Source organism: Mytilus trossulus, chromosome 9, assembly GCF_036588685.1.
Source record: "Mytilus trossulus isolate FHL-02 chromosome 9, PNRI_Mtr1.1.1.hap1, whole genome shotgun sequence".
Classification (NCBI taxonomy): Eukaryota; Metazoa; Mollusca; class Bivalvia; order Mytilida; family Mytilidae; genus Mytilus; species Mytilus trossulus.
Window position 1 is genome coordinate 18,206,328 of NC_086381.1, and position 27,784 is coordinate 18,234,111.

At 31.8% G+C, this 27,784-nt stretch overlaps 1 protein-coding gene across 1 annotated transcript; it reads right to left on the reverse strand.

Moving 5' to 3' along the window:
• Nucleotides 1-1,435: 1,435 nt before the first annotated feature.
• On the reverse strand, nt 1,436-27,784 carry LOC134685233 (bifunctional arginine demethylase and lysyl-hydroxylase JMJD6-A-like). The gene is made up of 9 exons (XM_063544756.1): nt 27,605-27,784; nt 21,275-21,486; nt 20,509-20,661; nt 11,996-12,096; nt 11,463-11,558; nt 9,777-9,924; nt 8,533-8,721; nt 7,905-8,068; nt 1,436-5,606 (listed from the first exon to the last, which is right to left on the reverse strand). The coding sequence occupies exons 1-9, from the start codon at nt 27,657-27,659 to the stop codon at nt 5,453-5,455; spliced, it is 1,272 nt and encodes a 423-aa protein (XP_063400826.1). The 5' UTR covers nt 27,660-27,784; the 3' UTR covers nt 1,436-5,452.

Sequence of the window (27,784 nt, forward strand, 5' to 3'; positions counted from 1 at the left end):
CATAACAATTACATAAACAGAAGGTGTCTGTCAGTTCCTACTTGTTGTAGTGTATGAGTAGTAGTAGTATAGTGTCTGTCTGATTCTTCTCAGTCATACAAGTGTATGAGCAGCATGAATGCCATTACGTGTTTGTCAGTTTCTTTTCATTGTAGTGTATGAGAAGCAGTAGTAACATAAGCAGTAGTGTCTGTTAGTTCCCAGAGTAGTGTATGTGCAGCAGTATATGTATAAAAGTATTATAGATAATTACCTAAATAAATCTATAGAAAATTGTTCATGTATGTGTGTTCTGGTGATAATTGTCTCAAATCAGTGAATTTGTTAACTCAAAAAATCTGTTTTATATGTATGTTAATTGTATTGCATGTGAACATGGTGAAGTTGCAAACTGCATCATCTTGAAGGGTCAGGACAGTATTTCTTATTAACCAGTATTTCCTGGTAAAATCAAGTAAAGCTCATATGTCTGACTGGGCTAGGTAACACTCTTAAAACCCTGCTTATAGTATCTGAGAAACAGAATGACTAATGAACCATGAAAATGAGGTGAAGGTCAGATTATCCTTGCCTGTCAGACAGGTTTAACAAACAATCATTCCATACACCAAATATAGTGGATTTATTGCTAAAAAGGATCTGAGAAATAATCAAAATCACAAGAATTTGCCAATATAGTATGAAGATAATGTCAAGGTCATATGGGCAAATTAAGACAAACATTAACAAGAAACACACAAAAATTGTGAAAATATGGCACAGCTCTGTCTCAAATTCTGTCATTACCCGCATGTGAAGAAAATATATGACAAAGATTGGTTTCAATTAAGTAATAGATCATTTATTGCATTCAACACAAACATAAAAAAAAAAACATGAAAGGATGGAGTAAAAAATGTTTGAATAAATACATCTTGCCCATTCCATGTTTTTGTTTTGTTTGAGAATCTATAAAATTTAGCAACCATAATGGAATTTGATGTGACTGTCATATAAGTGAGAAGTTTAGCGCTACAAAACCAGGTTCAATCCACCATTTTCTACATTTAAAAATGCCTGTACCAAGTCAGGAATATGACAGTTGTTGTCCAATCGTTTGATGTGTTTTGTCATTTGAAATTGCCATTTTATTAGGGACCTTACAATTGAATTTTCCTCGGAGTTCAGTATTTTTGTGATTTTACTTTTTTCTTTGCTTAAAGATACAATTAAGCCTTAAAAGTGGTAGGTTAAGTATTTTTCCAGAGCAGCTGATTTGTAATAAAGCTGTATTTGAAAGGTATTATAGCTTTATACAGGATATCACTTGTCCAGCAACAAACAGCATTCGATTAGATAACTTAAAGGCTCCTAATGCTGAAGGAAAATTGATCAACATCATACTTATTTCAGTACTTGATGGTAGGCAGTTGAAAAAAAACCAAATGCAGAAATATAAAAGTTATCAATTTTAATATATAACATAATTTATAACTCTCCTAACAATTAAAGGAAACTTGCATCTATACAAGAAATTTACATGTTTTAACTGAGACTTCTATTACACAGTAAAAGTAGTTTAAGGTTTTGTGCATCATACTTTTATGATAATCTTTACAATAATACAATAATACAATGTGTATGCATATTGAAGTCAGAAGATGTGTTGGCATCATTTCAAATGTGCTAACATACCACTACCCCTCCTCATCCATTTGAACAGTTCATAAGTTTTTGCATGAACTAAACTAGAGCCATCCACCCAAATGACTGTTCATTAGTCATACAAACCCATTCCATTGGAAAACCCAGTTAAATATTTTTTGATAGTAAATGTTCTATGCATTAATGATTCAAAATTAAAAATCTTTTATTATTTAAAATTTTTGTTCAACCCAAATTACAGGTTTAAAGAATTACTGACACAAACTGTGATCAGCAAATGATCAAATGAATTGCCACACCAACCTGTTTCTTTGGGGTATGATGAGAGGGGTAAACTATGTAATTTAAGGTGAATATAAGAGGCACTTTGTATTTTGTATGCAACCACACCACAAAAGGTAATTCATCATTTTGCAAAGTTTTGTGATCATTGAGTCATTATTTAGAGAACAGTTTAACAAAATGTAATATTTTGAATAACATTTCAATTATCACACAGTACAAAACATTTGTGACCTTAAATGACAGGTAGTTAGAGGAATTGTAAAAGACTAATGATTATTTGTGACAGATCTTGCAGACCTTACAGTCTATAGTTAAACAGACTAGGAGACATATGACTTTACATTGTCTTAGAAAAAACACTTCATTTGTATTATGTAAAGATACAGGTATTTCTATTCTGTGTATGGCCAAGTCCAAATTTATTCAAAAGATGTGAAAATCAGAATATGAAACACAAACACAAAATTCCACAAAAAGGTGCTCTTTGTTTACATTAAAATAAAATTCTACATCAACATACAGACAGTAATTTTCAATAATATATGTACAAAAAGTCTGGTAAATCCAATCTGACTACACTTATAGCAGTATAAAAATAGCTCAGCTTGTACATGATTTAGTTATTGGAAACAGGTTTTATTGTGTAATCAAGACCATTCATTATAATACAAAATTCACAATATGTTTGATAAGAACTCTGCATCAGAATTAATATTGTTTTTTAAAAGGCACTTCTCAATATTTGCAGTAGTTATCACTAGTCCTTTTTTTCATATGTTTATGGGAAAAAAACCAAGCACCTTTATCATCTTAATACCAAATCTGTGACAATTCATTGCTTCGCTGATGCCTATTGTTTGTTTTTTGTTTTTTAAAAATAAGGCAAGGACATACTAGAAAGTTAAAAAGCCAAAGTCCTACCAAAAAGTCAGATAAATCAAGCCCCTTCCAAAAAGTTATTCAGGTTAAAGCCCTATCCAAAAGTCATTAAGGTCAATCCCTACCAAGAAGTTAAAAAAGTTTTGAAATTTATCATATTTATATTGTATTCCTATTGCTGGGCCATAGAAAGTAATAGTTGGGAATGTATTTGATGAATATTTGAACTGATATAATATCGAAAGAAAACAAATGAGTTATGAAGAGTATGAATAGTTCAATGCAAATGAAAGTAAAAAAAAAAAAGACAAATTGATCAATGATGTAATGGTTAAAATTTGACATTTTGATTAATATAAAAATAGAAAATAAACAGTTTCAGGTTTCGCCATATTACATCATATATCAACTTGACAGTTGTGTCTGAGGCTCAGGAGCTCTTTTCACAAAAAAAATACTGAAATGACTTAAAAGTATCTTATCTCATGTTGTTTTAAAATAAGATGCAAATATGGATGAAGTTAATATGAGACATGATATAATATAGCCATACAATATTCTGTTTATTCTATGTTTTATTTACAATATTAACAAGTCATGATTGATATGTTTGCAGGGTTAAATGTAGGGTAAAAGATTATTATTTCAAAAAGTATAATGAATAAGAAATTTTTAATTTTTACCAGTTACAGAGTAAGTTTTGCAATTTTAATTGTGCGCTTTTTAAATCTGTACCTAGCAAAAACATTTTGTTCTTGAAATGTTTAGATTAAAATCCAGCAAAACTCTAGATTGGAGAAATCCATTAAAGCAGAGATTCAGGATTTTTCACTGTTATATAATAATATACAAATGACTCTCGTCTTTTTTATTTACATCATTTTTTGTAATAATTACTTTCAAAGATGACCAGTATAAAGTCACAAAACTGAAATTGATGATTTGATGACATTATATAATTAAAGTCTTTTGTGGATCATTATGAGATTTTATGGTGATAATATATCACTAATGACCCAGCAAGACCTATGGTAAGGTCAATTTTAACTCCTCAGGTCAGTAATTCTCATTCTGACAGGAACGTGACTGTATCTTTTGTTAAAACAGTGGGTAAGTGATGGGTAAAAATTAGTTTTTGTCAATGTGAAAATTTGACAGTAAAATAACTGTGCATCTCATGTGTGTTTTAACTCTTTATTGTTGGTACAAAATATTAAATATCTTTTGAAGAAATTTCTTTTTTTCAGCAGCTAAAGGACTATAAGCAGACAAGAGTTCAATTATTTATAAACCATAATTAAATTAATGTTACCCTATTGGCTAAACACCTATTGTTCAAGCGACCAATCATAATGCGTGAAATATTACTGAATGCTATAGATTCTGAATAAACAATGTTGGACATCACTATATTTCTAAGATGTAAAATCTATGCCCTATTAATGGTATACAATACTTCTTTGAATGTCAATCACATATCATAAATATTAATCTTGAAATAAAACTTTCTACAGAACAAAAGCTAACAACTTTTATGTACATAAGAATTATCAATGTAATATGAATTCTATTGAAATAACATATTGTGAACTAGAAAATACTGCAATGTTGACAATATGTTTTGGATAAAACCTCTCTGCTTGAAACTATATTCAGGCTTCCTTAAATAATATTTGTCTGGAAATTTAGGCAATGGTATCCACATTCTTTTAAAAATATGCTTAAAGTATAATGTTTGTTTTCTCTCTAAAATTGCAAATCAAATTGAAGTTTGTTTTAAAAGTCAACAAAATATGAGATTAAAGAAAGAATACTGCATGGAAGGGTCTATGACCTTGAAAAATAATTATGTGTGACCTGAAAGATGCTTCAAAACTGCTTTAAATATAGTCTATATGCCAACATAATTATTAACAGTGCATGTAACATAATTATAGGAAATAATTTAAACATTATCAGTTTCAACATTTTCACACAGTTATTTAAAAAAAAAAAGCTTACAAAAAAATAAAAAAATAATCTCAAAGATCCTTCTCTTGAGAACCATTAAAACAAAATAAATGAGGTTATCTCAATTACAACTTGTTATACAGCATCAGGGAGAGTTTTGATGGTAAATGATAACAAACTATGTAGTTAAGTCTTACAAACATCCAACAAGAGAGCTTTGAAAAAATACCTTTAAGAATGCAAATTCAATTTTCTATCCCCAATTAATTTCTCAAAGCATGAAATCAATTGTACTGTGGATTCATCTATTTTCGTGGGTACCAACTTCGAGGATTGCAGAAACCTTGCATTTTCATGGAAACTTGTTTTCGGTAGATCATTTAAATTTATGGTTCACCTGTACCAACAAAACCTTACAAATAATAATGAATCCACAGTATTTTAATTGATAAATACCCATTCATGACACTTTCATTAATCATTCATTGGTTGAAAATGACAAAAAAAAATAAAACATTATGAAACATATCTATGGTTTTGAATGTTTTTCAATAAACAAACGATTTCAACATTTTTGAAACAGCTGAGAAGCAATTGAGTTTATTACAATATTCTAAACCCTTTCTGATGTCAACTTTCACTAACTCTTGATACAAAAATAAATAAAGTTTTGTACATTATATCAGTATCTTTGTTATCTACAATTCTTTGGTGTACTTGAGATGCTCCGGCCTGTAGTTTTACTCCCTCCACTGCTGTCTGAAGAGTAAGATCTCTGACGACGAAGCGAGTCATGAACTGTGCCATTTGGTGTGATTGATCGTGACCTATTACTTCCAGTTCTTTTCCTAAAAAAAATTATGCAATGAATACGTAAAAATTATGTAATTCAACTTTAACAGATTTTTTTTACATTAAATTTAGGGCTGTTTCATATAAACTAGGGATGTCAGCAAGTACTCAAGTATTGTTCTGAGTATTGAGTTTCGAATAGCAAAATGACACTGGACTAATCAGTTACCGATAAGAATGTGTTTTTCTTCTTTAAACAAGTGAAACTGCAAGCTACTGCTCACTGATGATACCCTGCCCCAAGTGGATAATATTAATAGTGTAAAAATATGCAAGTGTCCGGTAAACAGGAAGTTGTCGAGTGATGAATCTGAAAACGCATCACACGGTATAGCTGACTTATATAAATCCTGAAACCAAATTTCAGAAATCCTTGTGTTGTAGTTCCTGAGAAAAATGTGACGAAAATTTTCAACTTAGCTATCATGTGTAAAATCATACAAGTGTTCGGTAAACAGGAATTTGTCAAGTGATCAATCTGAAAACGCATCACAGGGTATAGCTGACTTAGATAAACCCTGAAACCAAATTTCAGAAATCCTTGTATTGTAGTTCCTGAGAAAAATATGACGAAAATTTTCAACTTGGCTATCATGTGTAAAATCATACAAGTGTTCGGTAAACAGGAAGTTGTCAAGTGATCAATCTGAAAACGCATCACAGGGTATAGCTGACTTAGATAAACCCTGAAACCAAATTTCAAAAATGCAACAAAAAATATTCATGGGACGGACGGACTGACGGAAGGACAGACAGAGGTAAAACAGTTTACCCCCCCTTTTTTAAAGCGAAGTATAATAATAAAACTGATATTTATTGACAGCGCCTATCTAGATATAAAATGTAGGTAGCAATTTTTTATTAATAAAAATTAAAATAAGTTAAGAAAGTTTGTGCTTAATTCTAATATTACATTTCTCAGAGAAGTGGTGGGCTATGAACAAGAGCAGCTTCTCTAGTCTTACACTTTAAGCTAAACATGTATAAGTCATTCTTTCACATCTCTACTGCAATGATATTTTTGTCTGTACATCTGCTAGTTACATAAAAAAAAAACTTTGACTCTGCCTAGTAAATGTTCGAAAGTTATGAATTGAAAAATTAATACTTTTTCTATAAAAATGTAATACCACCAAATCATGGTACATCACATCGGGTTGTATACGAAAGTAGGTCTAAAAATAATATTCCCTTGAATTTGACAGTTTTAGGTAATTAATCCTACATTTTATTGCAGTAAAACATTTCTATGTCATAAAAATATGTCTTGGGTATTTCAAAACACCATTATTTTTTTTATTTGGGATTTCTAATTATTATTTTGTAATCTTGAGGTTACATGGTGACTAACCTTGTAGAGTAGGGTGCTCTTTTTGTCACATCTTTTCATGTTTTCTACAGTTCATGCTCAGGTCTAAATGTTTTTGAAGTATACTGATATTTCTATATGAAGATAACTTCAAATACAAAATATTCTTAAGCTTGAAAACATGTTTGTTTGAATATAATCATCTGAAAAGTTAGATTAAAGGGTGTTTGAAATCTCCCGATTTTTTTGTCAATGGGGGACACATATTTGCCGTTTGTACACATCTATTTAAAACCAAATAACCGCAGCTATAAACAACATTGATCAAATCAATTTCATTATAGATGAATAGCAGACATTTCAAAGGTGTTAAGAACTGAAATTAAGGGCATTCAGTCAAAGAATTACTTAGAAATACTTCTTTGCATTCGTGTTTTTTCTTCAGGAAATTGGATGAAAATCATTGTCTGTTTTTCGGTCCTTTTCAGTAGGTGCTGCAAATTTGTCTCAGTTTTAAAAAATAATCATATTTGTTATATAATATCATTTACAGGTATATGTCTTCCATTTCAGCCATCCTTTAAAGTTTTATACACCTCAAAATCAAAAACTGCGAAATTGTGTCCCCGGAGAATATGGGCGCCCCACTCTACACAGATAAAATAAGGGGAGAAATTTGATTGGTTAACTTCTAAAGATGGTTATTTTCTTATATGCAATGAAATATTATGTGAAATTTTTTCAATAGTACTGGACGGATAAAAATTTACTCATGCCAAATATTTCTTTAATTGAAACAAAGATAAATTCTGCACATATTTTTGAAAAGCGTAAATCTAATAAAGAATATTAGGGGAAAATCAATGGTGGTATTACACCTAATAAAGCTACAAAAACTCACATTATTTTATTTATAAACCAAACGCCTGTCCAGATAAGATTAATATCTATACACCTGACAATTACCAATCAGAGTATTGTTTACCTTTTCCTTGATTTTGATTGTGTTTCATCATCAGAACTTTCACATGTACTACATTCACTCGAGCTAGAACTTGATGATCCAGAACTTGAGCTATCAGAATTGAATCCTGTGGGTTGTTTCAGATCTACTTTGTCTGCTACTTCAGCTACCTCAGGTCTCTCCCTCTGTAATTACAGAATAGAAAGATAACCTTGGATTATATGTAGAAACAAGACTTGGGAGTTGTACTTCCATTTTATATTTTTTTGTATTTCTAAAGAACCTTTCACATAATTAGTATGGGTGTAGGAGCAAAAATATTTTAAACATTTATAGAGAGAGAGAGAGAAAAATATAGAAAGCACCAACAACTACATCTATACAACATAAAATAAGTGTATTATGATTATATTCCTTTTAAAATTTGTAGTGATTTTCAATAGTTGAAAGTGTTTAACAAATATCTTGATGCATGTACATGTATTTCCTTTTCAGTTTTGAATAGTTCCTTTTCTAAATTTTATTCTGAGTTTTAATGAAGCATAGGGTGCGCAAAGCTAAGAAAACAACAATGCAGTCACTGTAAAATGAATGAATCATTTATTAAATGAAACAAATAATAAATAAATTTGCTATCAAGTAATTATACCTTTAATGTTTTGTACCACTTCTTTGATAACTTTGGACGACCACGAACAGTTTTATGCCATACAATTGGAAAGTTAACAACACTACAATAGTTCTGTGTAACAGCAATAGTATCCTCTAAATTAACAACAACATGCCACCAACCACCTGGTACAAATACGGTTTCTCCAGGTCCCTGTAGAATCTCCAACTGAAAAAGTCACAAATATACTCATATATATATATATGTTTTGTTTTAAATAAGGCGGTTACTTTTCTCAATTGAATTGTTTCATATTTTTCATGTCAGGACCTTTTATAGCAGACCATACAGTACAAGTTTTTTTCATTGTTGAAGGTCGTTTTGTTACCAATATTACATTACTTACATTCACTTCATTTGAATTTTAGTGGATACATGTAGTTATCTCATTGGCAATCATACCATATCTAATTCAAATGGCAATCATACCATATGTAGTTCACATAAAATGTTTCACACATTTCACTTTGATTAAAAACTATTACATCAAGTCTCTACAAACTGATGTTTACAATTCACCTTTTCAGAATCTAAAGGACAATGGGTATTCTCATTGTTCATACATCAAAATGACAATAACGTCATAGCATTGGTTGAATTTCAATTGTTTAGAACGTTTTAGATTCTGAAATGTCCAATTCAATGACTATATGATGGATTGAACTTGAGCCTTGCTTCTACCAATAAAGGAATAGGTTCAGTAAGACCCCTTTTTTGCCCCAAAATAAAGCAGTTTTACAAAATTGTAAAAATGTAAACTATAAGTTATTTTTTAGTTAAATTTTAGACGGTTTCCGTGTAAAATGAAAGTGGCCACATTCGTGTTCATCCTTAATATTGAAATGTAAGTTGTATTTGAAAATAATACAAAACATATTTAAAGGTTGAGGATGAAAACAAATGCAGCCACTTTCATTTTTGACAAAATCCATCTGAAAAATGCAATTTTTCGGCATATTTGGTAGCTTTTTCATATTAGAGCTTAAATCGGGTTGTTTTTAATGATTAAATCAGTTAAAATCTTTCACATATATTAATTGAATCAAATATAATAGACACTCAAGTGTTTAAAAAGTGGTCAAAATCTTTCTTCAGATGAACCTGAAATTTGAGGCCAAAATGGGTCTTTACCAGACCTACTCCTTTCTTTGTTTATCCATAGCACCTACAGTGTTATAGTCCTTAAACACTAGCATGAAAGGTTTTTAAAATATTTAACTTACTGGAGCGAATTCCTTGGGCCAAGATGGAGATTTAATTTTAGGATAGACATAAGTAAACCAGGATACAGCTTCATCTCTCTGTTTCCCTCCTTCCTCTCTCTTGGCTTTTAACATGTACTTTGGTGTATTGGTGGGTAATAAACACCATCTGAAAACATATTGTTTAAATCTGATTGTAATTTGAATTTGAACTGATATACAAAGCACTTCTTCAATAATTTTGGACTTTCCATAAAATTTTCAATGTAAAACTCCAAAATACTTTTATTTATTCCCTAGGGAAATAGGAAGATTTTTCATCAAAGAATCTTAAAATATATCCCTCAGCCAAGGGAAATTTGATATTGTATTTAGCTGCTTTAACCAATTTTACTTTTCTTTCTAAAAATAAATTAATTTGTATATGCAATTTACATATCTGCTTGCATTCACAACTTTTCATGACATTTACAATAAATCAATAATAAATAATTAATTAAGTGACATGTTTTTTCCTGTTTATATGCCCTGACTTTATAAAACTGAAGGTATAACAAGTGAAACTGCGAGCTACTGCTCACTAATGATACCCCTGCCGCAAGTGGATAATATTAATAGTGTAAAAATATGCAAGTGTTCGGTAAACAGGAAGTTTTCGAGTGATAAATCTGAAAACGCATCACCCGGTAAAGCTGACTTATATAAATCCTGAAACCAAATTTCAGAAATCCTTGTATTGTAGTTCCTGAGAAAAATGTGACAAAATTTTTCAACTTGGCTATCATGTGTAAAATCATACAAGTGTTCGGTAAACAGGAAGTTGTCAAGTGATCAATCTGAAAGCATCACACGGTATAGCTGACTTAGATAAACCCTGAAACCAAATTTCAGAAATCCTTGTATTGTAGTTCCTGAGAAAAATGTGACGAAAATTTTCAACTTGGCTATCATGTGTAAAATCATACAAGTGTTCGGTAAACAGGAAGTTGTCAAGTGATCAATCTGAAAACGCATCACACGGTATAGCTGACTTAGATAAACCCTGAAACCAAATTTCAGAAATCCTTGTATTGTAGTTCCTGAGAAAAATGTGACGAAAATTTTCAACTTGGCTATCATGTGTAAAATCATACAAGTGTTCGGTAAACAGGAAGTTGTCAAGTGATCAATCTGAAAACGCATCACACGGTATAGCCGACTTAGATAAACCCTGAAACCAAATTTCAGAAATCCTTGTATTTTAGTTCCTGAGAAAAATGTGACGAAAGTTTCATGGGACGGACTGACTGACGGACGGACTGATGGACGGTACGACTGACGGACTGATGGACAGACAGAGGCAAAACAGTATACCCCCCCCCCTTTTTTAAAGCGGGGGTATAATAATGATAAATGTTTATGTAGTAACAAGAATGTGTCCCCAGGACATTGATGCCCCGTCCGCCATATTATTTTCTATGTTCAGTGGACCGTGAAAGTGGGGGGAAATCTCTAATTTGGCATTAAAATTAGAAAGATCACATTATAGGGAACATGCATACCACGTTTCAAGTTGATTGGACTTCAACTTCATCATAAACTACCTCAACCAAATTTTTTAACCTGAAGCAGACAGATGGACGGACGCACAGACCAGAAAACACAATGGCCATAAATGGCACATAAAAATCTGATTGGATGTATTGTTTAGTTTACTGTAGATTTTACCTTTTATATCCTTTGACTAGAGCATTCCAGGCACTGGTTCCTAAAGGGTCTATATGAATGCCAGTACCAGACCTTGCTGGTCCCATAACAAACCACCTGAAAAATTGATTATTACCAGATTAGAATTGTAAAATTATATTCTTTTTTGGTTTTAAGAGCCCAAGTCAAAAAGTGGATTCAAAGAAAACAAAATTTAATACAAAGAAATTATGTTCTGTAATTTTTTTTTAGAGCAATTAATAATCATGAAAAAACTTCTGAAACAAGAAGTTTTGAAAAGCCTGTGTTTCTCACCTGTAAATATGTGCAACTTCAGCAATGGGCACACTCTGACATTATGGACAGGACTTTTATTCACAACTTAAATTATCTTTTTTGCTGATGATTTTTGTTGTTTATAGTTTCCCACTACTATATTTTTCTCCAAATTAAAAAAAAAATGTACTAAAAAAATATCTTGTGAGGACAATAAATCCTTATAGGAATGGCCTGACATTATCAGCTATGTGACTTATTTGTTGAATTTGTCCTACCTGTATGGAGGTCTTCTTCCTTCACCAGAATAACTAAACAAATCATCTTTAAAATACTTTGGAACGTCATAATCTCCAAGCAGTCTTTTTCTCTTTGGATGCTAAAAAAAAATTCAATAATTCAGTTCCTTGCAAGGGTAACAAAACTAAAGCAATTCTATCATTTAAACATTCATCACTTGAGATTTTACATTTAAGTGACCCAATGACCTTTGACAAGTTATTTGTAGGTATTAAATATAATTTATTTTACTTGTGGTCTAAAAATAAGTTTTAAAAAGAGGTTAAAGGAGTAGGTCCTGAAGCAGAGATGGGTCCGATTACTTTCAATGTAATTGATTAAATTACAATTACTTTGTCATTTGTACGATTAAATTAAATTAACGATTACATCATTTCTGAAAGTGTCTGATTAAATTAATGATTACATTGGCAAAGTAATCATGATAACTTCTGATTACAATGAATTCAAAAAAATATGTGAATGGAAAAACGTTAATATATAACTATAGCATTTTTTAGAAAGTATTGTCATGGTTGTGTTTGCTATATTATAAAATGATAACTTCAAACTTCATCTATCTAATAAACCTCAAAAGTTCACTTCATACATACATGAACATTGTGTCACTGGTTATCCCCCATCATTGCCCATTGCACTTCATCATAATTAATCTCTGAATTATTTTGACTTCAATTGAATATAGCTTTATAAAAAGCGTTTGCTGTTTGTCTTCTGGCCTATTCTAAACTTTAATTTATATTTGTTGCAAGGTGCAGTTTATGAGAGATAAAATGAATGTAGGACAGAAAGTCACAGGACAAAAAGTCACGGACAAAAAGTCACAGGACAAAAAGTCACAATTCAGTTTTTAGAGTATTTTTCTTTAAACAAGAAAAAATAGTTTTGAAAACAAAGTTTTTGTTTTTTTCTTGAACTCTTATATATAAAGCAATTTGTAATTAAAATTTATTCAATAAATATCAATGATGAACAAATAATTGTTCTGAAAACAAAATGTCAAAGTGACTTTGTACTTAAATGGCTTCATGGAGCCAAGAAATGTCCCCTTTGCATGATTAAAATTTGATAACTTTTCATTTAACAAAGCTTATGATCAATGTCCTACACTGAAAAATAAAAAGATGTAATAAAAAGAAAATATTTCAAGATCTTTCTCTTATATATTCAAACAATTGTCAAAAAAATAATTGTGACTTTTTGTCCTGTGACTTTTCGTCCTATCAAATTTGTGACTTTATGTCCTGTGACTTTTTGTCCTGTGACTTTCTGTCCGTTTACCGATAAAATATGCATTGGATGAAATAAAGTTACCAATTTAATCAAATTGTAAACAAAATACAAGTGCTAAAAATCATTGCATTTTACATGTCCAGTCCAAATACATACACAAATTTGCTTATTTTAAACAAGATATTTGTCCAACTTTTAATTAATTTTGTGCTAATTAGATAAATGATCACATGTCTGATTTATCTTTTACCATAGTTATTGTCCTACAACTATACTCAGTTGGTAATTGCAATAAAAACAAACCTTAATTGGTTTCCTACCTGTCAATTCAAAGTTGACAAAAAGTTTGAATTATCAAATATATATATGTACATCTTTAAATTGTGAATATATGTACAGTATTTTTTACTTAGGCAAGAAACATATAATTGTATTATATGTCTCTTCTAAGGCTATTGATGACTTTTCTGTACTGTAACAGGTTTTTTTTACTGAAGTAATCAAACCAATTGTCATCCTTTATAAAAAAAAAAAAAAGTCAACCAAACTATCTTAACATGTTCAATATAAATTGAATAAGAATAACAAAAAAAATCTTTTAATGACCATAAACACAGGTTAAGATTTTTTTCATTGTAATCAGAATCTTATCATAAAGTAATCAGGATTACAGGGTATTTTGAAAAGCAATTGATTAAATTAAATTACATGTAATCAGATTTTTGGCAGATTAATGATTACAATGATTAGTTGAAAAATTGTAATCAATTACAGCTGATTAACGATTACAATTACAATTACCCCAACTCTGTCCTGAAGGGTAGATTTTGGCCTCCAATTCCAGGTTAATCTGACATAAGATTTTGGACACTTTTTAAACACTTCAGTGTCTATTTCAGTTTATTCAATTAGTTCATGTGAAAGATTTCAACTTATTTACTCATTAAAACACTCTGATTCTAGCTTAAATATTAAAAATTTATCAAATATACCAAAAAATGTCACTTTTCAGATGTTTTTTGTCAAAAATGAAAGTGGCCGCATCTGTGTTCATCCTCAACCTTTACATATGTTATGTATTAGGACTTTCCATCCCAAATTATCTCCCTTACTGACTAACATAACTTCCTGTTTACATTTGTGGCTAATGTAGCATTAAATGCCATTCCTTATCCAAGTCATCCTCTGTTGACATTAAATTTAAAACATTATTTAATTCATATATGGACCATAATTTGCTATTGGGCTCTGTTTCCTATAACTATAGAAAAGTGATAAAATGTGAATTACTGTAAGAAAAGTTGCAACTACATCTAAAGATGCCATTATTTTTATCAACATACAAGTGTATGCTACTCTTCCCTAGAAAAAAAATTAAAATATACAAATTTCAAAGATTCTACAACCGTATTTTTGTGTCGTTTCTCGCGTTACTTATTGCTTCCGAAGAGCATAACGCTGACTGATTTATAGATAATCGTCACCTGCAAATTCGTAACTTTTGCTTTCAAATAACAAAGAACATCGACCAATAAGAATAGTGAGAAGAAAATGCAGAGAACTATAAGTATTTATGTAGCAGATGTAAGAACAGTGGCGTGATTTTTGTGTCCGATTTCGTAACGCAATTTTTAGATGATGTAATCTGCTTTGTTGTAATAGAATTCTTAAAAACAATATGCAAATATGAACTCTCGCGAGATGTTCAAACAGGTAAATACGAGATGATTTACATTCTTGTTTTGATCTTCGTAATAATTAAGTAAGAAAATTACGTTGTCGTTATGCGTTACATTTCACACGAAACAGAAGTCCAGTTATTTATTAAAATTGTTTTTGTCCTTAAGTTCTAGCCATTTCCGGTCATACGTGAAACATGTGACTAACATGTGATAACGCCATTACGGCCGGATGTACGAAATACTAGGTCTAAACATTGTTTTTGTTTCCAACGGGATGTTAGCAAACATAATCTGTAGACTTGTTTCGTCTTGTTTAAAAGAGGAAAATACAATTGTCAAAGAGATTGCGCGGGTGGTCTGTTATTTTTCCTATGTGCATAATGTTACATACGATCCTGTGTGAAAATAAATGCCCAATGACTTGACAAAATCGATTTCATATTTGACAGACAAGAACACACTTCGTTTCCCGATAATGACGTGAAGAGTCCTTGGAAAAATCAATCGAAATTACGTCTCTTATCATTGTACCAATGCTCGTTGGATTGATTTAACTTCAGCAGTAAATATTACTGGATATTTTAGGTGAATAAATATAATTTAATAACAAATACATGTTAATATACCGTTACACTTAGAATGTACAAAGTTGGAATCCTGTCACAGTTTTTAATTAATATTTTTTATTCATGTTCTGCAAACACTGATCAGAAACGCAATAAACTTGTCAAAGGAGAAGTAAACTTTTACCATGCATGACTTGAAAGGAAGTACTTTATTGATTTTAGCCCACTAAAGTAGGTTAAAATGTGGAAACCATGTAGATGGTGTACAGGTCACAAGTATCACATTGTGCCTATTTTAAAGATTTTAATTCCAAGTTAAAAGTTTTTTTCTTTACTGGATTTAAAGAATGTTACATTGCCAATGATTTGGAATAAATTGTATATAACTGGAATATCAAAACTAAATATAAATACATTTTTTTTGCTTAAACATCAAGATACAACGATTATGGTATCCTGTATCAATGGAGAAAATATGGAAAATTCTGAATAAATTGTACTAATTGTTTTCAAAACAAGCACATATTTAGGAGTTTTATAATACTGTTACATTTAAGATGGATTTTAAGAAAAAGTATACTGTTCAGATTATTTTAAGCAGATTTTGCAATAAAATAAAACTGAAAAAATGCTTTCGGTTTCTTATGGTTTCCTGTCAGGTTTAAAAAAAACTTTAATATAACATTGAAAATAGATTTTAAATATCAACATGAAGCAAGTAACACTAGTAATGGTGTTTATTTATGCCTTTTGAATTATATTGTGCAAAATAAAGAAAATAAAGATTGGTTTCCTGTTTGGTTTCATGTCACGTAAACGGTGAATCAAAATATATTATTTTTTTCTCGAAAACTCAATTGTTCCATTCATACTATTTTAACACCAACACAACCCACAAAATAAAAGTTAAAATTTAAGAACTTATAACTAGAGGCTCCAAAGAGCCTGTGTCGCTCACCTTGGTCTATGTGAATATTAAACAAAGGAAGTAGATGGATTCATGACAAAATTGTGTTTTGGTGATGGTGATGTGTTTGTAAATCTTACTTTACTAGTCTTGCTGCTTACATTTATCTCTATCTATAATGAACTTGGCCCAGTAGTTTCAGTGGAAAATGTTAATAAAAATTTACAAATTTTATGAAAATTGTTAAAAATTGACTATAAAGGACAATAACTCCTTAGGGGGTCAATTGACAATTTCGGTCATGTTGACTTATTTGTAAATCTTACTTGGCTGAACATAATTGGTGTTTACAGTTTATCTCTATCTATAATAAAATTTAAGATAATAACCAAAAACAGCAAAATTTCCTTAAAATTACCAATTCAGGGGCAGCAACCCAACAACGGGTTGACCGATTCATCTGAAAATTTCAAGGCAGATAGATCTTGACCTGATAAACATTTTTACCCCATGTCAGATTTCCTCTAAATGCTTTGGTTTTTGAGTTATAAGCCAAAAACTGCAGTTTACCCCTATGTTCTATTTTTAGCCGTGGCGGCCATCTTGGTTGGTTGACCAGGTCACGCCACACATTTTTGAAACTAGATACCCCAATGATGATTGTGGCCAAGTTTGGTTCAGTTTGGCCCAGTAGTTTCAGAGGAGAAGATTTTTGTAAAAGATAACTAAGATTTACGAAAAATGGTTAAAAATTGACTATAAAGGGCAATAACTCCTAAACGGGTCAACTGACCATTTCGGTCATGTTGACTTATTTGTAAATTCTACTTTACTAAACATTATTGCTGTTTACAGTTTATCTCTATCTATAATAATATTCAAGATAATAACCAAAAACTGCAAAATTCACAAAATTACCAATTCAGGGTCAGCAACCCAACAACGGGTTGACCGATTCATCTGAAAATTTCAGGGCAGATAGATCTTGACCTGATAAACATTTTTACCCCATGTCAGATTTCCTCTAAATGCTTTGGTTTTGGAGTTATAAGCCAAAAACTGCATTTTACCCCTATGTTCTATTTTTTGCCGTGGCGGCCATCTTGGTTGGTTGACCAGGTCACGCCACACATTTTTGAAACTAGATACCCCAATGATGATTATGGCCAAGTTTGGTTCAATTTGGCCCAGTAGTTTCAGAGGAGAAGATTTTTGTAAAAGATAACTAAGATTTACGAAAAATGGTTAAAAATTGACTATAAAGGGCAATTACTCCTAAACGGGTCAACTGACCATTTCGGTCATGTTGACTTATTTGTAAATCCTACTTTACTAAACATTATTGCTGTTTACAGTTTATCTCTATCTATAATAATATTCAAGATAATAACCAAAAACTGCAAATTTCCACAAAATTACCAATTCAGGGGCAGCAACCCAACAACAGGTTGACCGATTCATCTGAAAATTTCAGGGCAGATAGATCTTGATCTGATTAATAATTTGACCCCGTGTTGGATTTGCTCTAAATGCTTTGGTTTTTGAGTTATAAGCCAAAAACTGCATTTTACCCCTATGTTCTATTTTTAGCTGTGGCGGCCATCTTGATTTGATAGTCGGGTCACCAGACACATTTTTAAAACAAGATACCCCAAAGATGATGATTGCCAAGTCTGGATTAATTTGGCCCAGTAGTTTCAGAGGAGAAGATTTTTGTAAAAGATAACTAAGATTTACGAAAAATGGTTAAAAATTGACTATAAAGGGCAATAACTCCTAAACGGATCAACTGACCATTTCGGTCATGTTGACTTATTTGTAAATCCTACTTTACTAAACATTATTGCTGTTTACAGTTTATCTCTATCTATAATAATATTCAAGATAATAACCAAAAACTGCAAAATTTCCACAAAATTACCAATTCAGGAGCAGCAACCCAACAACGGGTGGACCGATTCATCTGAAAATTTCAGGGCAGATAGATCTTGACCTGATAAACATTTTTTACCCCCATGTCAGATTTCCTCTAAATGCTTTGGTTTTTGAGTTATAAGCCAAAAACTGCATTTTACCCCTATGTTCTATTTTTTGCCGTGGCGGCCATCTTGGTTGGATGACAGGGTCACGCCACACATTTTTTAAACTAGATACCCCAATGATGATTGTGGCCAAGTTTGGTTCAATTTGGCCCAGTAGTTTCAGAGGAGAAGATTTTTGTAAAAGATAACTAAGATTTACGAAAAATGGTTAAAAATTGACTATAAAGGGCAATTACTCCTAAACGGGTCAACTGACCATTTCGGTCATGTTGACTTATTTGTAAATCCTACTTTACTAAACATTATTGCTGTTTACAGTTTATCTCTATCTATAATAATATTCAAGATAATAACCAAAAACTGCAAAATTTCCACAAAATTACCAATTCAGGGGCAGCAACCCAACAACGGGTTGACCGATTCATCTGAAAATTTCAGGGCAGATAGATCTTGACCTGATAAACATTTTTACCCCATGTCAGATTTCCTCTAAATGCTTTGGTTTTTGAGTTATAAGCCAAAAACTGCAGTTTACCCCTATGTTCTATTTTTAGCTGTGGCGGCCATCTTGGTTGGTTGACCAGGTCACGCCACACATTTTTGAAACTAGATACCCCAATGATGATTGTGGCCAAGTTTGGTTCAATTTGGCCCAGTAGTTTCAGAGGAGAAGATTTTTGTAAAAGATAACTAAGATTTACGAAAAATGGTTAAAAATTGACTATAAAGGGCAATAACTCCTAAACGGGTCAACTGACCATTTCGGTCATGTTGACTTATTTGTAAATTCTACTTTACTAAACATTATTGCTGTTTACAGTTTATCTCTATCTATAATAATATTCAAGATAATAACCAAAAACTGCAAAATTTCCACAAAATTACCAATTCAGGGGCAGCAACCCAACAACGGGTTGACCGATTCATCTGAAAATTTCAGGGCAGATAGATCTTGACCTGATAAACATTTTTACCCCATGTCAGATTTCCTCTAAATGCTTTGGTTTTTGAGTTATAAGCCAAAAACTGCATTTTACCCCTATGTTCTATTTTTAGCCGTGGCGGCCATCTTGGTTGGTTGACCGGGTCACGCCAAACATTTTTTAAACTAGATACCCCAATGATGATTGTGGCCAAGTTTGGTTCAATTTGGCCCAGTAGTTTCAGAGGAGAAGATTTTTGTAAAAGTTAACGACGACGGACGACGGACGACGGACGACGGACGACGGACGCCGGACACAAAGTGATGGGAAAAGCTCACTTGGCCCTTTGGGCCAGGTGAGCTAAAAAAGGATACAAAACATGCAAAAAGAAACCAAAGGCCGAATACCAAATTATGGTCCATATATTGATGATTGGTTGACAAATATTGTTATTTTCTATATACATGTATTTACACAAATTTTCGTTTCATATGATTCTCTATATCCATTTGGAAAAGAGTGATGGATGGACAAGCAATCGTAAAATACGGGCTTTTAATTAAATTATTAATCCCATGATAACAGGGATGCTTCCTGAAAGCAATACATGTACAGGTTCAACAGTTCGGTTGTAAACGTAAAAAAAATAATGAAATAATCTTAGATGGTCCAAAAAATGGCCGAGACCACGTTGTCCTAGAAGGGGTAAAACTTCTTTTATCAATGAACTTTTCAGCACAAGAGACATGTATTATATGTCTCTGTTAGCACTGTTCAATCCTGTCCTGAAGTTTCTTCATCTTTTTAAAGCGAAAAACTCGAGGAAGGAAAGGTTTATTTGACAGTAAAAGTTTTGCCAATGACACCATTTTGTTCATGTATAGAACTGGCCCCTCCGATAATTGACTATGTTGGGTGAATTAACGATCTCTCAGGTAATTCAACCAGTCGATCATGTGATCGGAATGTGTACAAAATAATACCGGAAGTTTGAAAATTCAAAAACAATAGCGCTGAGTTTTAATTGGATAGCGCTGCAGTCTGCCCAATACCACCGCAGTAAATTATGTGAGCGCTGAACAGCGCTGTGCTAAAACGGCCAGGGGAGAACACTGGTATTATCATGCATATACTGTACCTCTCCATATCCACTGTCAAATATATACAGTGGACTGTCATCTGTATTGTCATGCATGTATTCTGCAAAGTATTTCATCTTTAGTTTGACAGAATATCCATCATCATCTTCACCACATTTGAATCTCTGATTTCTAAACTTCTTGGATAATCTCTGAAAAATGTTTTGAAATATTTAAAAATTAAAAAAAGTACACTGCTTTCAGTTAGTTTGAAAATTTTATGATTAAAGTTTGGTTTATTATAACTACTGTTTTGCATGTACAAATATTTGTGTTTGTGTTACCTAATATTCTTTATCATTGAGGCAAGTGCTTTTCTTATTCAATAGCTGATTTTGTGTTATGTTCTTAAATGTACATTTTGTAAGTTGTTTATTTCCATTGAAATAGATTAGAAGGGTGCGGATTGGATCTTGAGAAACTACATGAAGCTTAGACATATCACATACTGATGTGCGTGTCCCAAGTCAGGAAAGTCAGTATCTGTTATTTGTAAAATCGTAATAATTGTTTTTGTCTTGAAATTTGGTTTAAATAGTCTTTGTTCAAAATATCCATGGCATGTCTTTGTTAGTTTCCACTAAATATACCAATAACTTATTAAGACACAGAACTATTCATGCTATTTAGAGCCTCCAATCTTATATCGACACTCATCTATTGAAATTTGTTAAAAACATGTATGTGTTGTCAGATAATGAAGACTTGTGGTGTACATGTGGTGTCCATTTTATTGCAGCTGGTGCCAGTTAAGTAAAGACTTACATGCGTTGACCATTTTTTTGTAGCAGGCCATTCTAACTGGTCATTAGCAATAACACAAGGAGTGTATGTTCTTTCATATCTTTCTCTGAACTCCTCTATAGACACAAACCGTGCATCAACTCTATCTACATTGTCATGCACTGTATGTAGTCCACAATCAAATGAATTGGCATAATTAAATCTGTGCCATCCATTTATCTCTGTTTCTAGTTCTGAAAAAGCAAGAGATGATAACATGCAGTTTGCTTTTGGTCAAATCATAAATATTTAGAATTGTCAAAGACAAACATACTAATATAGGTATTCCATTGGTTTGGATAGAAAACATGCCATAAATATCAATTTGATTCCATTAAGACATTTGTCTTTGAGTTTCAGTATAAATAAAACTGGTCAATGTTTTTCAACAGCATCCAATTAAAGTCATTGTTTATTCAGCATACACTGTAACTTGATATCCATTGTCAGTACATTGAATTTCACTTTTAATCATCCAGGTGTGTGTCTAAAGCTAGCTAGTCACTAGTTAATCACCAGGTAATTGCCAATAATTTTGTATTGCTGTATATGTATACAGTCTAATCCTAAACCATTGTAAAAACCTTCTTTGATTATTCTAGGCTATTTTATATCTTTTAACACAAAAACCAATATCAACGGGAAATGGTGACTTCCATTTTTCTCGTACTCTTCCAATTTCAAGTTTCTCAGACTTTTTCTCTGGCAGTATCAATTTTGTAAACAACAATGTCTAGTGAAAATTTTTAGAGGTTAACATTTTCAAAAGGTAGAAGATTTCAAATTTTAATGGGAGGGTTGGAAGAGAGTATGAAAAGTTGGAGATTTTTACTGCCACCGGAAAAATCACATATACACTAAAGCCAGGGTTTTTTAATTTGTTGTTTTACTGATTTTCCCCATGAAAAAGTAAGGTTTTGGGTCAGAAAAAAAAAGAAAAAAATATCGTTCAGGACAGAATAATATCTCAAACAATATATATGCTACAGTAAATAGGTGAAATTAGGAATTACATGTAATTACTAAAATTTAGAAATTACATGTAATCCCCGATGTACTTAGTAAATACAAGTAATTCCTGAATGGCCCAGTTATTACTAGTAATTACTAATTTTAAAATGAATTTTTACACCTATTTACTAACTGTTAAAACAATGTTGTAATATGGTAAGCTGATCAAAACTTAAGGTAGTTCTAGCTATAGAAGATCATCAGTGAGTACTCTTAAAAAGTGATCAGCCTAAAATGTACCTTTTTTGTTATAAGATCTTATGCATTATCTACAAGATATAAAATAAATTAAATATGATTTTTTTGTTTGTTACATTGTAAATCATTAATGGAAATTATATAGTGAAATTATAATTTCCTTTTAGCAGTCAATCTGGATCTATTTTACTAAAATAAGCAGAGAAACATGGTTTATGATTTTTGCACTTGCAAGTGAATAATTGGACCTCATTGAATACATATTCATGTGACCTTCAATTCAACCCCTAGCTAGAGATATGTTACCGATTTATTCAGATTTGAAATTGTAAAGGTTTCACAGAACCCAGTATCTAGCCTACTTTAGCTGTTAGCTCAACAAAAATGGGGAAAAATATCAAATCTCAAGAATTAAGTCAGCCCTAAAATACCTACCCTTTTACTTTCTTTATAATATTGTATCTTGGATTATATCTTTAATTTTAAAACAAAACTAGAGGCTCTAAAGAGCTTGTGTCGCTCACCTTGGTCTATGTGTATATTAAACAAAGGATCGAAGCAGATGGATTCATGACAAAATTGTGTTTTGATGATGGTGATGTGTTTGTACATCTTACTTTCCTGAACATTCTTGCTGCTTAAAATTATCTCTATCTATAATGAACTTAATTAATTAGCCCCGTAATTTCAGTGGAATATGTAAGTAAAAATTTTATAAAAATTGTTAAAAATTGCCTATAAAATACAATAACTCCTTAGGGGGTCAATTGACCATTTCGGTCATGTTGACTTATTTGAAAATCTTACTTTGCTGAACATTATTGCTATTTACAGTTTATCTCTATCTATAATAATATTCAAGCTTAAGATAATAACCAAAAACAGCAAAATTTCCTTAAAACTAACAATTCAGGGTCAGCAACCCAACAACAGGTCTTCCGATTTATCTAAAAACTTCAGAGCAGGTAGATCTTGACCTGTTAAACAATTTTACATCTTGTCAGATTTGCTCTAAATGCTTTAATTGGATTTTGAGTTATAAGCCAAAAACTGCATTTTACCCCTATGTTCTATTTTTAAAAGCCATGGTGGCCATCTTGGATGGTTGGCCGGGTCACCAGACACATTTTTTAAACTACTTACCACAATGATGATTGTGGCCAAGTTTGGTTTAATTTGGTGCAGTAGTTTCAAAGGAGAAGTTCAAGATTTTTGTAAAAGATTACGAAGATTTATGAAAAATGGTTAAAATTTGACTATAAAGGGCAATAACTCCTAAAGGGGTCAACTGACCATTTTGGTCATTTTGACTTATTTATAAATCTGACTTTGCTGAACATTATTGCTTTTTACAGTTTACATGTATCTCTATCTATAATAATATTCAAGATAATAACCAAAAACAGCAAAAATTCCTTAAAATTACTAATTCAGGGGCAGCAACACAAGAACGGGTTATCTAATTCATCTGAAAATTTCAGGGCAAGTATATCTTCACCTGTTGAACAATTTTACCTCATGTCAGATTTGCTCTCAATGCTTTGGTTTTAAAAAACTGAGCTAATCACAAACTAATACATTGTTGACGCCGTCGCCGGAAACAGCATACCTATGTCTTGCTTTTTGACTCCGTCAAGGCGAGACAAAAAACTACCTTGACCAAAAACTTTAACCTGAAACTCACACTTTCATTAACTATGTTCAGTGGACCGTGAAATTGGGGTCAAAAGGCTAATTTTGCTTTAAAATTAGAAAGATCATATCATAAGGAACATGTGTACTAAGTTTCAAAATGATTGGACTTCAGCTTCATCAAAAACTACCTTGACCAAAAGCTTTAACCTGAAGCAGTATAGACGGACGAACGGACACACAGACTAGAAAACATAATGCCCCTCTACTATCATACATATGTAGGTGGGGCATAGGTGGGGCATTAAAACATGTAATTACTAAATTGGCTAGGTATTTACTGAAATGTTTAGTAAATATGTGTAATTCCTAATTTCACCTATTTACTGTAACATATATATATATATCTCCTTTATAACAGTATGTTAAGTATGCTCTTTTGTCATCATTTCTTAAATTTTAGTTCGATATCGACTATCACAAACATCACATGACATCGTCTTATAATTTTCAAACTGGGGGTTGACAAAGACGAAATTCACAAACAAGAAAAAAATTTAAAAAAAAGATCCACTTGTAGCCTTTATCAACATGATCAATTTCAAGAAACATGGTGAATAATGATCTTCATTTTGATCTCTTGTGGACAGTTGTCTGATTGGCAATCATACCACATCTTCTTTTTTATATTCAAGCACAAATCTGATAAAGAAAAAAATGCAAAAACTTCGTATGAAAATAAGTTTCAACATTCGTGTCAAACGAATCCGGGTCTGTCCTCTCTGATTCTGCAGGTTTGCCCTAGTTTCTGTTCGCCCTAATATCTGTTTGCCAGAGTTCTTTCGCCCTGATTTTATTTTTAAGTATATAGTGTTGCCGCGTTATGTGTATATAATTGAATGTGTTGAAGTCAGTCTACAATTTATCTTTGTTGATACATTTTGACAATTTAAAAATGTTCAGTAACAGTGATAACAAGATCAATTCCGAACTGTACTTCGCACACATTTATTTCCTAAACAAATATTTAAAAACACGAAATAGAATTACTATTTGTGAAACAAATACACAATGTACCAAAAACACAGTCACACTGAGCACTGTACATTGATCACTTGTCATCAGTGTTTTTACCCATCCTTTTTTTATTTTTTATATTTCAAACTGAATTTTACCCATCCAAGCTGACTATTTTATTTGAGAAAAATGTTATTCTCATTATTAATCCATCAAAGACAATTTATATAACAATCAGTGATATCAAAGGTTTCATATGACACCTAATCAGCAATCAAAAGTCAATCAACAGTAATTAAAAATAATTATAAAATACAAATGTAAAGTGTAACAATGCAGCCAAGAATTTTATTTAATAAATATAAATTTGGCAAATATTTTGTATTTAACTTTTTAAATAGATATACATATATTCTAAAATATATATATTTCTTTCATAGCTGCGGACCCGATATGGTCCGCAAATAGTAAAAAAATAACATAAGGACCTAAGAGCTACATATATATGGTTTCGCAGCTATTTCTTTCATTGATGTACATTTTAACATATCATTATCAGTGCTCTACATTAGCTAGAATTCAAAAGGGGCAGGGTGCCAGCTGTGGAGGGCAGGGCAATTTTTTATGTTAGGAGAAGGCACTGCTCATTTCTTTTGTCTACGTCCCTGCGTGTATCACAAGTTCACATTTTTTTTTACTGTATATATTGTTAATAAAGATGCATAAGTTGTTGTTTTGATTATTTATTCTATAAAATTTGCATAAGAAAAGTCATTCATACCACATGTTCATAAAACATGACAATACACATTCATACTATGAATTGATTGAGGCAAAATAAACTTACTATTCTCCCCCACACCCTCTTCTTCCAAAAAAAAAGAACATAAACTAAACATATCATAGTTTACCATACATGTACATGACAGAGTAGTTGTATTTCAAAATTTTCATCTAGAGCTTGGCCCTCTAAACCTTTTTTCATTGTATTTAGGAATACATTATTTAATGTAGCTTCATCAAGGTGATTTGTGATGAGAGTTTTTACTGCACACTTCCATTTAGGCCACACTTAAAAATATTTTGGTTTGCCCAAACCCTACCCAAAGATTGAGACAGTGGGCCGGGTAGATAGGTAGACATTTTCTTTTTTTTTCTTCAAAAAAAGAAATTGAAGTATCAAATGTTTATAAGTCTTCATGCCTATTTGATTAAAAAAAAAAAACTTCTTCAAATCAGGACAATAAAAGAATTTGAGTAGGCGGCTTTTTTCAGGGCAGGTAGCGATTGGGCAAACACACCTATTTTTTATAATGGCCTTATGTAAGTTGATAGCATGACACCATCCAAACATATATGAAGTTTATATAAAATTTCTTTTATCATGTTTATGAATGTGTATAAAACATGGATTGTCAAAGGTATGATTATCAAAAATAAAATGTTTTGTATGTTCAAAGGCAGTTAATATCTTTAAGGTCTAATTCTTATATAATTTTGTATTCATATGGTTATTTTTTCCTATTTTTAGTGCTAAATAATATTTCAGGAGCACAATTTTGTAATAAGCTTTTTCAGGGGAAGTAACTCCACAATTAATTTCCAGCATGGTTACGTCTGCTTGTCGCTCACAAGTTGAGATGGGCGATATTTCTGTGAAGGCATAGTTTTATTTTGATTACTTCAATTCAATTCTAAATTCATGAAAGTCTTCATGCATACACTCTTCCATTGTGAGTTGGAGATCAAAAATAAAATGCCGACACATTCATCATATTTATGACAAAAAGGTACATTGTCTTAATTAAATCACCTAGTAATTAACACCTTTGAAGTCTTATCCACAATAATTGATTGTAATGACATGAATAACCTCGTTACCTGGGGGAAATCACCAGGTGTCATACATGTATATATAATTAAACTTCTGATAAGAAATAGATGAAACAAAAGGCAATTTTACCAAAACGGCACAGCCACAAGGGTTTTTCGTAAAACGGCGTTCAGACAGAAGGGCGTGGCTGAGGGCACACAGGGAGCGGCTTAGGGCACACAGGGCTTGGCTTAGGGCACCCAGGGCACGGCGCCCTTCTATTTTGGACTAACGAGACCACTGAATATAGGGCGAACGAACCCAGAGCGAACTAACTATTAGGGCAAACAAACTCAGTGCGAACGAACCTAGGGCGAACATGTTATCAGGGCAAACGATCCTGATACTGTGTCCAACACGTAATACATTGTAGCTTGTCCACTGTAAAAATAAATTTGAATTGAAGCCATACTTCGAAATAAAAACAGATAAATATGACTCATTAAAAAGCTTAGGTAACAGACTTCATCTTCTCTAACAGGTAACACCTGCTTCATATTAACCCTTATTTATGAAATAACCTTTAAACTAAGAACGTGACTAAACTCTACCAACTCATGGCCACAGGTCTTGCGACTTACCTGGTCTTGCCTTCGATTTTGCCTCTCGGATTCTTTTCCTTGTTCGGTGGTCCATGCAGACCTCTTGCACTGTATACAGTTAGGGTAATCAACTTATCAAATCTAGCTGTTAAATGGGATTTGAATCGGTTTTATTTGTTTATGAAACCAAAATTTGTAAACTTCTACGATCAATAAAAA